This window comes from Pelmatolapia mariae, linkage group LG5 (assembly GCF_036321145.2).
Source record: "Pelmatolapia mariae isolate MD_Pm_ZW linkage group LG5, Pm_UMD_F_2, whole genome shotgun sequence".
NCBI classification, from domain to species: Eukaryota; Metazoa; Chordata; class Actinopteri; order Cichliformes; family Cichlidae; genus Pelmatolapia; species Pelmatolapia mariae.
In genome coordinates, this window is record NC_086231.1 from 2,920,204 (window position 1) to 2,933,858 (window position 13,655).

Genomic DNA, 13,655 nt, shown 5'->3' on the forward strand with positions numbered 1-13,655 from the left:
CAGTTTGCCAAAGACACTAAGTTGGATCGCACCATTACTGCCTGGAGAGAGCAAGTCAAGGCTAGTGAGCTTGCCCTCTCTCTCACTAACTCTTCCTCTTCGCTGCCCCAGTACCACATACACAGCCCACCTGCCTCAACACTGCCACGGACTTCCTCTCCCTCGCCACACCAGCCGGGACCTCGTTCGCCTGCCTTTTTCCTGGCAGCTATGTGGTCGGAGGATGAGGAGGTGGTCTCCATGTCTCCACCAGTTCCTGTTCCCTCATCCCGGAGGAAACGGCGCCCTCGCCACCGCCACTCCTCTCCTCCGTCGCCTGTTCTGCAGCTTGGTCCCGCTGGAGGGTCCGAGGGGCCCGTCCAGCCTTCTGTTCCCGCTGGAGGTTCTGGAGAACCGAACCAGCCTTTGTTCGTCTCCGCTGGAGGGTCCGAGGGGCCCGTCCAGCCTTCTGTTCCTGCTGGGGGGTCTGGAGAACCGCACCAGCCTTCTGCCTCCGCTGGAGGGTCCAAGGGGCCCGTCCAGCCTTCTGTCTCCGCTGGAGGGCCCGAGGAGCCCGTCCAGCCTCCTGCCTCGTCAGCTGGAGGGCCCGAGGAGCCCGTCCAGCCTCCTGCCTCGTCAGCTGGAGGGCCCGAGGAGCCCGTCCAGCCTCCTGCCTCGTCAGCTGGAGGGCCCGAGGAGCCCGTCCAGCCTCCTGCCTCGTCAGCTGGAGGGCCCGAGGAGCCCGTCCAGCCTCCTGCCTCGTCAGCTGGGGGTCTTGGAGGACCCAGCCAACACATCCTCATCTCTACTGACGGTTCCGGGGAGACCGTTCAGCCACCACCTACGTCGCCGCCTGCAGTGCCACCGCCTGCGGCTCCCACGCCGTCGCCTGCAGTGCCACCACCTGTTTCGTCGCCTGCAGCTTCGTCCTCGCCTGGTCCAGCTTCAGCTTCAGCTTCGTCGCCTGGTCCAGCTTCAGCCTCGTCGCCTGGTCCAGCCCCAGCTTCAGCACCTGCAGCGCCTACGCCGTCGCCTGGTCCAGCCCCAGCTTCAGCGTCGCCTGCAGTGCCACCACCTGCGGCTCCCACGCCGTCGCCTGCAGTGCCACCACCTGCGGCTCCCACGCCATCGCCTGCAGCGCCACCATCTGTTTCGTCGCCTCTGGCTTCTGCCTCGCCGTCGCCTGGTCCAGCTCTGGCTTCTGCCTCGCAGTCGCCTGGTCCAGCTCTGGCTTCTGCCTCGCCGTCGCCTGGTCCAGCTCTGGCTTCTGCCTCGCCGTCGCCTGGTCCAGCTCTGGCTTCTGCCTCGCCGTCGCCTGGTCCAGCTCTGGCTTCTGCTTCGCCGTCGCCTGAGCCGGCTTCGGCTTCAGCTCCGCCTGTCCGTCCTGCTCGTCCTGCTCGTCCTGTCCATCCTGCACGTCCTGTCCGGCCTGTCCGTCCTGTCCGGCCTGTCCGTCCTGCACTCCTGTCCGGCCGCTTTCCGGGCCGATGATTGGGCGTCCTCGCCGTCGTGGACGGCCTCCTGACCTGCTCCGTCGCCGCCGGTGCCTCCCGCCCGGTCGGCCTCCTGACCTGCTCCGTCGCCGCCGGTGCCTCCCGCCCGGCCGGCCTCCTGACCTGCTCCGTCGCCGCCGGTGCCTCCCGCCCGGCCGGCCTCCTGACCTGCTCCAGACTCAGAAAACCATGGCGATGATTGTACAGACTGGCTGCGAGAACATGGAGGGTGGGAACACAGACGACGCGACAACGAACAAAGGAAAACACAGGGCTTATATACACAGGGTAGTAATGAGGGAACGGGCAACAGGAGGGAGACACAGCTGGGAGAGATCAGGGCTAGTGAGACGGGGAACAAAGCTAGAAACACTGACATAAGATAAGAACATGAACCTTCAGAGTAAAACAGGAAACAAGACACCACTAAACAAAGACGCAGACACGACACAGAGACAGACTAAAAACTGAACTAAACCTGCAATAAACATGAGAACACAAAACCTACGAACTATTCCCTAAACAAGAATAACTGAAACAGAGTCATAATCATCATAATAAGAAAAGAATCCAAAATACAAAAACACACCAAAACATAACAACTCAAAATACTGGGTCAAACTGACCCAGAACCGTGACACTTGCCCCTTCTTTCTGGCAGCAACAAAAACATCAGCTAACCGAGCCGCTTCCATTGCTGAACCAGGGTTGTGTTCTGTGATCCAAACCTGAAGCTCAGGAGATAACATTCTGAGAAACTGCTCCAAGATTATGGTTTCGCCAATGTCATGAATGGTTTTACCCTTTGGCTGGATCCATTTCCCATAAAGCTCCTTCAGTCTCGCATATAGCTCACGAGGGCTTTCATCTGGTTGAACGTCCAGGGATCTGAATCTTGGCCTATATGTTTCAGGGTTAATGTCATATTTTGACAGAATAGCTGATTTCACTTTATCATAGTCTAATGAATCATCAATGTCCATGTTAACATAGGCTCTACTAGCTTTACCAGTAAGTAAGGGTATCAAACGAAAAACCCAATCTGATTTCTGCCATCGATAAGCTGTAGCCATACGTTCAAATGTGATCAGAAAATGTTCAATATCATCAGATTCAGTTAATCTTTCCAATCTGCCCTCTATTTGTAGGGGAAACTGAAATGCTGGTGAAATGGCTGGATTGGAATTAGTCAAAACTGGTTCAGCCTGGGCCTGCTGAGCAGAGGAAGAAGGATGATTATCAGACTCTAATGAATCAGAGCGAGCTTCTGCAGAATCTGATGGTGATGTTCTGACTTGGATTTCTGACTGCAGAAGTCTAAACTGATGTTGAAGGGCTTTAAATCGCCCTTCTTTGAAGGGCTTTAAATCGCCCTAAAGGGGGATGCAAAACTCACTCTGTTTTGCATCCCGGGCGTCCTGTTGTCCCATGTAAGCATGTAGCATATTGACTAGATCAGACAAAGTAGGCTCCTTTTCCACTCTCTCCACAACTTCAGTGACTCCTGAGGCTCCATTTTCCTCCTCTTCCCCACAGGTTTGCTGAGCAGATCCTTTTTTCTTTTCATTCTTGCCACCACGATGCATTCTTCTTCCTCATGGGGAAAAACAGAAGAAAGAAAAAAAAAAGAAAAAGACCTGTGTCCAATACTGGATGATCCCACTGCTGCCACCAATTGTCAGGGACCAAGCAGTAAAGCATAAAGGACACAGGTGTTTAATTCAAAAAAGGGGCTTTATTGACCCAAAAATATGAAAAGATATTTAACAAAGCCAAAACTTAAACAGGCAGACCAATAAAAGAGGTCAACTCAATAGACTAAACTCAAGATAATAATTAACAAAACCTCAAACAAACATAAGATAAACTGACCTCCTGAAATGACACAGGGGGAACTTAAATACTGGTTTAGCTAAACCAAATGACACACACGGGGGGAAACAAAATGGCTGCCATATAACCAACTAATACAAAACAATTAAACAAACATGAAACACCCCCCAGGCAATGAAGCATGTGGTTCTATCCAATTAGGCTTTCAGTGACACTTCAGCTCTCCCAGCCCTTTGCCACACCTTTTGCCAGACAGGAGAAGAAGCCAAACCCCAGGTAACTCTAACAAAGAAAGATGTATTAATATAACAAAACAGAACTTTGACCTTGCAGTGTTAATATTAGTGATGGGTAGATGAGGCCTCGTGAAGCGTTTCAGCACATTCCCCAAACTGTATCGATACTGAGTCGACACAGTGTTGCTGTTTTGCTCCATACTGTCACCTGCTGGACCCTAAATATCATTGCAGGCAACTTACTTGAGACTCACAACAGACACTGATTCAATGACCTAGTCATACTTGTATACACTGTAAGGTATTGTACGGATCTCGCAAAAGTTTTGCGAGATCCCGAGTTTGTTCATCGTAATTTTTTTTTCTCCCATGTCCCCTGCGGGGCTCCGTAGTATTGTACTTTCCATGGAATCATTTTATATTTTTTACATTGCGAAAACTGTAGACATCTTTAAAATATATTGTGAATGACATTAAGTGAAAATTAAAATGAAGGTATTGTGGATGTAACATTACCCATTTAAATGTATTTGACTCAGAGTTTATTATAAATTTCTATTCAGAAAAATAAGTTTATCCAATGTTTTTGTATTCAGTCCATTGCGTTTTTTGACACCATTTCCTCAGCTTTGGAAAACACACGCTCATAGGGCACAGATGAAGCTGGGGTACACAAAAACTGTAAACCCAGGTGGAAAAGGTTCGGATAAGATGTCTTCCTATTCCCCCAGTACGTTAAAGGATCCTCTGATCTTGGAATGTTTCTCTCCGACACTCTCCACAATACTAAGGGGTTGTCAATCCTTTATAAAAAAAATTCAGGACTGCCTGGTCAAAAACAGTCTTCCTAGATGCCTGATTTCAAAATAATAAAACATATATTAATAAAAAAAATGATGATAATGGGGCTGAATGTCTATATAGGCCTACCTGTGTTCATTCTCGGTGTGTTTGTCTCCTCATTTTCATGTTTGGCTCTGTAATGCCTAAACATTGAGGAGGTGCTTTTGTTTGTGTAAGAAAGCTCCGCAGAACAGATGCGACATTTAACCTGCATGAAATGAAATAAATCATTTACACTGCAGGTCACATTGCTGTTTTTCCTATTCTGATAGATTACACTGAAACAAAGACAAACTGTTACCTTATTTGCAGTTAAAAGATCGAAATGATCCCACACAGCAGAAACTTTTCTTTTTCTTTTGGGCTCCATTTTGTTATGGAGAGATATGTATTTATTTTTTTATCTTTGCAAGAGTAATTTTGTATTTTTTGGTGGCGACTCATTCCGTTGGCAGATGCAGATGCGGTACCTTTTAAACACAGTTTGGAGCGTTGGCAATGAGCGATACAACAGCTGTATCGATCACGTGACTTTTTCCTAAAGCGACACACGCACCGATACAGGTTTCACTCTGTGAGCTTGATACATGCGCCGGTGCGTCAGTGTTGCTGGACCTATCACTAGTTAACAGTGTTGGGTAAGTTACTTTAAATTAGTAACTTAGTTACATGACTAGTTACTTCTATCAAAAGTAACTCAGTTACTTCAAGTTACTCGTTACTTTCAGAGTAACTAGTTACTAGGGAAAGTAACTTTGGTTTTACTCAGAATTCTCTTGTTAATGTGTTGCTTCCGTAACTGGATACCCAGCAAGATTGCCAGTCTTCTAGCTTGCTTACTTGCCACAAGTGCACTGTGCCACCTACCAATAGAAAGGAAAAAATAATGTGCACATTTCCACGAGAGAAATCCCACGCCTGGACCGTCGTTGACCGCCGCATGATTCTGCTTTTTACATCCAACACAAAAACTGCAGTCGTGGTGCTTTTGATTGTACTCAGAACTTGGAAATTCTGCCTTCTGAATAGGAAGATGTAGGTAACACCAGACTGCAGATGAGCTGCATACAGAGCTGGACTGGGACAAAAAAAAATCGTCCCAGGGAATTTGATTAGAGACCGGCCCACCATTATAGGAAAAATCATAAAGCCTTTGAATGAAAACAAACACTGTTGTGACAGTGATGTACACTGTTCTGATGGTATATATGTATCAATCTATCAATTGTTTGTTGTAAGACTCCGATAATTATTTTTTTTAAAGCGAGACATTTTAAATGAGAATAATAAAGAAAAGTATTTCCTTGTGTCCTCCTTTCCCCGTTAATGCCCTACATGGACCCCTGGCAACACTTTGCTAGACCCGCCACTGCACAGTTACCAGCTGTCAGCTACTTAGAAAAGGATCCTGGTGTTATTTGTCTCTCAGAAACAGCTCATAACTTCCCTTCAACTCATTCATGTCACCTAAAAGGTAAACCTGTTTCTCCTTCACCTGTTCAGCTCTGATGATTCAGTAAGGACATCTCCTGGTTTCATCTGCATGTTTCAATATAATACAATTCAATACATTTAATTATGGCTCCTACAAGGAGAAACGAGCAAAAGATACAGGTAAGCAGATGTGTCATTGGATAATGGCAGGTCATGTATCCTAAAACATTAAGAATCAGAATACTTTCTTAATCCCTAAGGAAATTATGTGGGTTACAGTTCCTCCAAGAAGAAATGGTAAAAATAGTAACAGTAACAGACTAAACTCCAAACAATATATACAATAATATAATATTAATTAGTCAGTGTCAATTGTTGATTTGTCCTGTTCCCAGAGGGCGTGTTCGCCCGGGGCGCCAGACAGGCTAGGACCACCACTGTTAACGAACTCCGTGAGGAGGTCAGAGCCATCCGCAATACCGGCTGCAATGAATCGGTAGATGCTGGGGTACTGCCGCTGGATTTGCCGTTGCACAACATTGAGGAGCTAAACAATGCAGATGAAGCTCTTCAATCACAAGAGGCAAATAAGGCAATGGTAAGTATATAAAGCTTATGTACACTTTGTAACTATAAAGTGTAATAGCTGTCAGATGTGATTTAAATGCATAACAACGGCATACACACAAGCACTTGCATACACATTTAAGACATGAGACACGCTAATTCCATCTCTTAAAATGTCTCCATAGGTGAGACGCTTTGCGTTGATTGGAGGGACCACACTGGAGGTGCGAGTCCGCCGTGTAATGGTTTATGCCATTACAAACGAGCTGGCCTCTGTACTCAACTGGACAGGGGAAAAAAAACAAGGACTAGACAAAGCAAAAAAGGGCATTTAAAGAGACAGCGCTGTGCAGATGCATATTTGGTAAGTTTTACAGTTTATTGTAGTTTTATGAGCAAAAAGTGAACAATAAAGGGATCAATTGATGTGCTGGGTGTGTTTCACATTTCCTATGTCCGGTTTTTGCTATATTACTTTGTCTTTCTTAATAACAAGACTTTCATGTCCGTTTAATCTGGAGATGGCTTTGGTCTTTGGCTTGTTTAGTCCTTGGGTTGTAGTTTGTACAGCCCGACGACCCCATGTTTATTTTGTTTTAAAGGATACACGACACACCATGCTAAGACTTATCACTTTTTTCGCTCATAGCTCTTTGGGAATCAAATGCGGCAGTTTGCAGATTGACGCCTGGTGACTTTCATGTTTATCAGCCTGGGAGTTTACATACTTTCTCCCTGCTGCAGACAGTTAACAAGAGGTTATTCAGGTGCTCTAATTCACCTTTTTTTGTTTGTGTGTGTGTGTGTGTGTGTGTGTGTGTGTGTGTGTGTGTGTGTGTGTGTGTGTGTGTATTTTTGTCCTAGATGGCCTGACGCAGCAGTTAGGGGCAAACTCTATGTCCGAGTTTGTCTTTGCACAAGCAGTGCAGAAACGGCTCCGATACGCCCCAGATCGTTTGGGTGGCGCAGGACGCACATCATCCGTCCCCATCCCGGAGTAAAAACTAAAAACTTATGTGAAACATATAAATTTAAATAGGATACTGTCTTTTAATAAAGTATTTAGCAAACGAAACATGTCTATTGACCTTTTTTTGTTTAGTTTTTTTTCTCTGTTACATCACATGCAATGCTTTCTTATTTTAGGATATTAATATTGACATGATACATTGTGAAACATTTGATTTTAATAAAGGGTGTCCAGTTTGAGGAATAAGTACAATTATGTGTTTAGGTGGTTTAAGTATTGATGGAAACATGCAGTAGTTTAGTATTGGTTAAAATACCTATAAAGAAAGATATATTTCCAGTCATGATTTAACTGTTGTTTTAATAAAAAGCAACTGCGAAAGAGGTGGAAAATCAACACCATAGCTCAACAGTGTTTCAATATCAGAATCTGACATTGTTTCAATGTCAACAGTATTAGAAAATACAACGTCGAATCAATGTCAGGTTTCAACATTGACTCAACATCAAAACCTGACGTTGTTTCAACGTTAAAAAAGGGTGCAAGAGTGACATTAGGTCAACGTCACACTTCAACGTTGATTCAATGACATCGCCTGATATTGACTCAACGTTGTTTCAATGTTTCCTTGCTATCTGGGGTTGATTCACTTTAGTTTAATTTACAGTCACTACTTTAAAATATTTTACTTATTGTTCAGTATTGTTTTTTTATTAAATGTATTTATTTTTCCATACACCTTCCAATGTTTATATGGCGTGCACACATATTAACTAGCAGTGTTCCCAGATAGCAAGGAAACATTGAAGTATATAAAGTATATAGAAGTATATACAGCTTATGTACACTTTGTAACTATAAAGTGTAATAGCTGTCAGATGTGATTTAAATGCATAACAACGGCATACACACAAGCACTTGCATAAACATTTAAGACATGAGACACGCTAATTCCATCTCTTAAAATGTGTCTCGTCAGGTCTGACAGCATAGTTAACATCTTTTGTGCGGTTGCATCTGTTTCAAAGAACAATTCTAGAAAGATTAATGGCTTAAGCACTGTGAGGCGAAAAACTAATATATCCATAAGTGATGGTGTAACATTCTGCATTCAAGTATAAGTTGTTTTAACTGCTAAAAGTGTTTACTAGTTTTTGCCTGTCACATATATATGATATTTGTATATGTAGCTTGCCATCACCAGTGCGTGAATGTGTGTGTGAATGGGTGGATGACTGAATGTGTAAAGCGCTTTGGGGTCCTTAGGGACTAGTTAAAGCGCTGTACAAATATAGGCTATTTACCATTTATACCATGAAAAATCTGAAATTCCAAGATTTTCAAAGTTGCCTTGTAATAGTGGCCTCACAGAGTCTCTGGAATCTACAGAAAAACAAATCACAACAAGATGACATTCAGGAGTATAAACTGGTGTTTTGAAGATAAGAGTACAATGACATTGTGATGCAGCTTTAAAACAATTTTAAAAGCATACCATCTATAGGGAAGGCCTCGACATCAGACTCTGCATGCTGGGGAGATCGCAAAGCTGTGTCGTTTTGTGTGTTCTGCCGGAGTGGCGAAAGGTGCCGGAAGCTGGGCGGGGCATTATGATGCCTGCTGTCAGGGGCTGGGGGGAAGACTGCGGAGTGGTGAGGGCTGTTTAGAAAAAGATAAAAAAATTTTTTAAAGTATTTAAGAATACAGACTTGTCCAAAAAGTTTCCATGTGTCACACACAGATATGTACAAAAACACTAGACAGGGTTAGGGTTGGATGGTAGTTACCAAATCAGATCTGAAAAAAAAGAGGAAAAATTAGGGAGCGATGTCAATAAAGAGGGAAAACTAGATACAAAGACGGCTCATAGAAGATAAACCAAGTCCTATGTGTGAAGGGACAGTAACTGCGTGTGTATATGTAAGCATTTAAACACTGAAGATACTAAAATTAACAGTATTTTGTCTAAGTCTGCCATTGTAGAAATTCATGGCACAGAGACAATAACGTGGCGCACAGTGTGACGTAAAAAAAAGGCGCACACCTTTGACGCTGCGTTTTCTCCGTTTTTCTCGTCCACACGTAAATGCAAAAAAGGAGTTTTCGAAAATATCCACCCTGGCACGCGTTTTTAGAAATCTCCGTTTCAGTGACCAAAAACGCAGTTTACGTGTGGACAAAAGGTGCAAACGTAATTGGTAGGTGAGCGTGCAACGTAAAGTTTGAATTGAGTGCGAATTGAAGCGGGTGCTCTCCAATCATTAAAAGTAACAAAGTCCTTGAACACATTTATACAGTCAACATTACGTTTATCAACCATATATCACAGATTTACATTTTTTTGTAGTACTAAGCAACTACAGAGCGAAAGTCTGGGTCAAGCGCCGAGGCGATGGCAAGAACAAAGGAACCCTCGAAGCGTTAAAGCTAGCTTTGTAAGGGAATATAACGAAGAAAGTATGAAACGAAAATGTTTTCTTTGTTGATATACTTTGTTCGCAGTGCAATTTATTTGTTGCCGGATTGTAAGAAGTAGACACAATTTCAGGCTCCCACATTTTGTGGGAGCAACGTAAATGACAGTAAAAAACTCGTTAATGTGCATGTACATTAACGAGTTTTTTACTGTTATTCAAATGCAAACATGGAAATAACGAGTAGAAAAAAATCATTCATTCTTACCTTATACTAATCGTGGTGCAGGCCATTGCAGTGCATGAACTGATGCCTTCTCCGGTCAATTCCGCTGAGAGTAAATCAAATGTCCCGCTCTACTGTAGAAGAAATGAATACCTGGAGGGATGTACCACTGAGAGGGGTGCTGCGGAATAGTCCAAGTGATCGCTGCTTTAATTTCCCGGTCAACTATACATAAATTGCACGTAGACACGATTTTTTAAAGCTGGTGAACTAGACCAAGTCATTGATAACAAATGAACAATAAATCTACTTTATACCCGATCAGTTGCAATGCAATTTAATGCTCAACTACAAATCGATGGTTTTTGATGGTGACCGGAGCCGAATGATCGTCAACTATAAATAGACGTTTTCTCGACGTTGTTGTTGTCACCTGGTCGACTATAAATAGATCACATATCAATGACAAAAAAACAACGGTGAATCAACATCGTTACAACGTCCCTATAGTAAGACCGTCGGTTTACCACAGTATTTCAATGTTGTTACAACATTGGCATTTCAACCCCGACCATATACGACGGTTCGGATGAAAAATCAACATAGATTCAATGTCGTCTTGCTATCTGGGACTGGTGGTGAGGTGTGGAGCTTACCATGTGTGGCATGCCATCACAAAGAGATAAAAGTGAACATAACCCTTTCCCTTTGAAACACATCCCGTCTGTGTCCTTTTCACCAGCTGAGCTCTCAAAAATCTTCCTGCCAGTTTGAACCTGCACATCACAGTCAGTAACAGCCTCATGTTAATGGGCCACACAGTGTTTTAACTCTGACTGTAGAAAACGTCAGGAAATGGAAATGGAGCCTACTGTTCATCTTTGTAGTCATATTAATCCTACAGGGCTATTCACTCACTGAATCACTCGCTCTGAAAACTGGGGCTAAAACACAAACAGACCCTGAAAGAGTTAAAAAACCTAAATGAAATCATATGTTATGCATGAGAGACCTGTGGATGAGTAAAAGCCAACATCTACACTGACAGCATCTAGTAACTCGGCGCAACATCAGCAGAACACAGCTGCTATCGAGACTGGAGATCCGGAGCCCACAGCTCAGTGGGATCAGGGCTGGACTGGTAATCTGGCCCAATGGGTCAATTTTCTTTTCCTTGTCGATATAATTATTCAGGCTACAGGCCAGCTTGAAGGGTACAAACACTGACAGCAGCCCATTCGCTCATTTTCATTACTGACACTGGTTTGCCAGTCAAATTTCTTAATACCCCTCCACCACCATCACTGTGCACTGGTGCACCTTGCAGAACAGAGTTTAGTGTGGAAGAAGTATTTGATAAAGATGGACGAAGAAAAAAAAAAGTGGAGCTGAAAAACAGAGAGAAACAGAAAAAAAATAGAAACAGATGCAGCCAAATGTGTCAAGTTAACAGAGACGTTAATTGTCAGGGCTGCTGCACCATCACCAGCAGTACAACACTTTTAACAAACCCTGGAGGTTCCACGTAGCTGCTGTGGTTAGCACAGCTAACAACATTAACTGCTATCACTCCTGTCTCTAGTTGGGCCAGATTGTTGTGGTAGAAGTAAAGGAGACAGACACAGAAGACCTATTTTACTTATCCAAGTCCTGCTAAGTAACGCATCTTTTAAACAGAAAATTGTTTTTTTGCATGCACTACTCAGTGTTGTCATTGCTTTATGTGCACATATTTAACTTGGGTGACTGATCACGGTGGGTCACCTGGGCCAAAATTGCCAAGGACAGTTTTTTGTCCCAGTCCAGCTCTGAGTGGGATCAATAGTGAGCAGCATGGAGATAATGAGCTGACCCTGATAGAAGAGAGAGTGGATCTGAACTAGATGATGCCCGGCCAGCTCCAATCACAGATGCATCTACTGAGCTGAAGATGGAGATTGTGCTCAAACTCAAGGTAACCACCTAACTGAGGGCACAAGTCCCCAGGCTTACAATATCAGAGGAGATGCTCAGAGATGTGAACATCGATCTACGCAAAGGACAGCACAGAGGCTCTGATCATACTAGCACCAGATCCACAGAGGCAGGAGTCTACCACAGCCAATACGATCCATGCTGCAGACTGTGCAAAAATGTCCCGGAGACTTTTCAACACAAGACTTTTTATGCTGTCCCAGCTTACATCTGGGATAGCGTACAGTGAGCACCACAACCAAAAAGCTGGAAAGTGTACAAGAACATCTGTGCTGCATTGAACTAGAAGTCCAAACGTCCCAATGGGAGACACCACCAATGGTGTTTGAAAACAACAGGGCTGTGGTTCTGAGGGACTTCAGTTCCACATGGACAAGCAGCTGCTGAACAACCAACCAGATACTGTGGTGGGTAACAAGGAGCAGAAGACTGCAGGTGTGATAGAAGACAGTGACAGGAACAAGCAGTGTGAGGAAAAAAGAGTACCAGAGACCAAAGAGCTACAACTCAGAAACAGGAAGAGAGACAGAGTGAGAGAGAGAGAGAGTGAGAGAGAGAGAGAGAGAGAGAGAGAGTGTGTGTGGTTAATTATTCTCTATTCTATGAGTGATTTTATTGTTGTCGACCCACTTTAACCTCCTAGGGTTTGGGTTATTTAGACCAAAATACTCAATTTTGCTCTACAGGGGCCTGATATCCACTTATGAGGACATTATACTGCTACTGTCCTATCGAAATTTTAAACGAATATGTGGCTCTCATTTTTCTTAGAAACAAAAATTAGGTAAAAAAAAAAAAATCTGGCAATTCTTTGTTTTTACATTCATCAGGTCCCAATCAGCCCAAATATCAAAGAGAAATTAAAAATGCATGTCGTGGAAGAGTTCGGGTCTTAGGAGGTTAAGATAACATAAAACTTTAGATGCATTAAAAAATCGCATTCAGTCACAAACAAACGTCACACCGTGTCAGCAGAATGAAAGCAGTAATGTGTTTACAGGTTAAAACACGTCAGGATGGAATAATGAGAATGTCTGATAATGGATCATAAACACTAAAGAGAATAGTTTCGGTTCATTGTTGAAGATGCTGCACGTTAATCTGCCCTCTCATTGTTTTACATTAAAATGCGGCTGCGTAAAAAGCTGATGTCACAGGTGTAGATGCCGCAGTCAGCCACCCTGAGCAGCGTTAAAGCTCCATCCGCTGCTGTGAAACGTGACTGCGCCTGCACACATGATCAGTCTAAATCAGTGAGTTTCTTACCGGATTCAGCACCAAACGTCAGTCCGGACAAAGTCAGGAAACAGAAGCTCAGAAACAGAAGTGGTAGAAGCTCCATGTCTGCAGAAATCCTCTGAGGATCAAACGTTACAGCATCTCTTTAATAAAAAGGAGCTCGGAGCCACTCCTCCCAGCGCACTGACGCTCTCCAAAACACTTTGAGTTTCTATTCTCTTAAAGTAGTAAACCATAATTGCACTTCCGGTGTGATATGTCGCAACATCAGCGCCTGTTAGATTGAAATTGTTTAACAGCGACAGTTACACAGAAACGCTGACAGGAGAAAGATTAATGAGCAAAGATGGCATCTTATTGTAAAAAGGTTAGGTTGAGATAAAGAGAAAGGACCCTCCCACCCCGGAATCTTTTTTTTTTTTAATTATTAAATTTTTGCACACATTT

General features: G+C 43.7%; 1 protein-coding gene across 1 annotated transcript in view; it reads right to left on the minus strand.

Annotated features, from left to right (window-relative positions):
* Positions 1-13,377, minus strand: part of LOC134626882 (butyrophilin-like protein 9) — a 53,227-nt gene extending 39,850 nt beyond the window's left edge. Inside the window, exon 1 of the mRNA XM_063472771.1 lies at positions 13,236-13,377. Within this exon, the coding sequence (XP_063328841.1) occupies positions 13,236-13,311 (76 nt within the window). The 5' untranslated portion in view covers positions 13,312-13,377. The remainder of the gene's footprint in view (positions 1-13,235) is intronic.
* Positions 13,378-13,655: the final 278 nt, after the last annotated feature.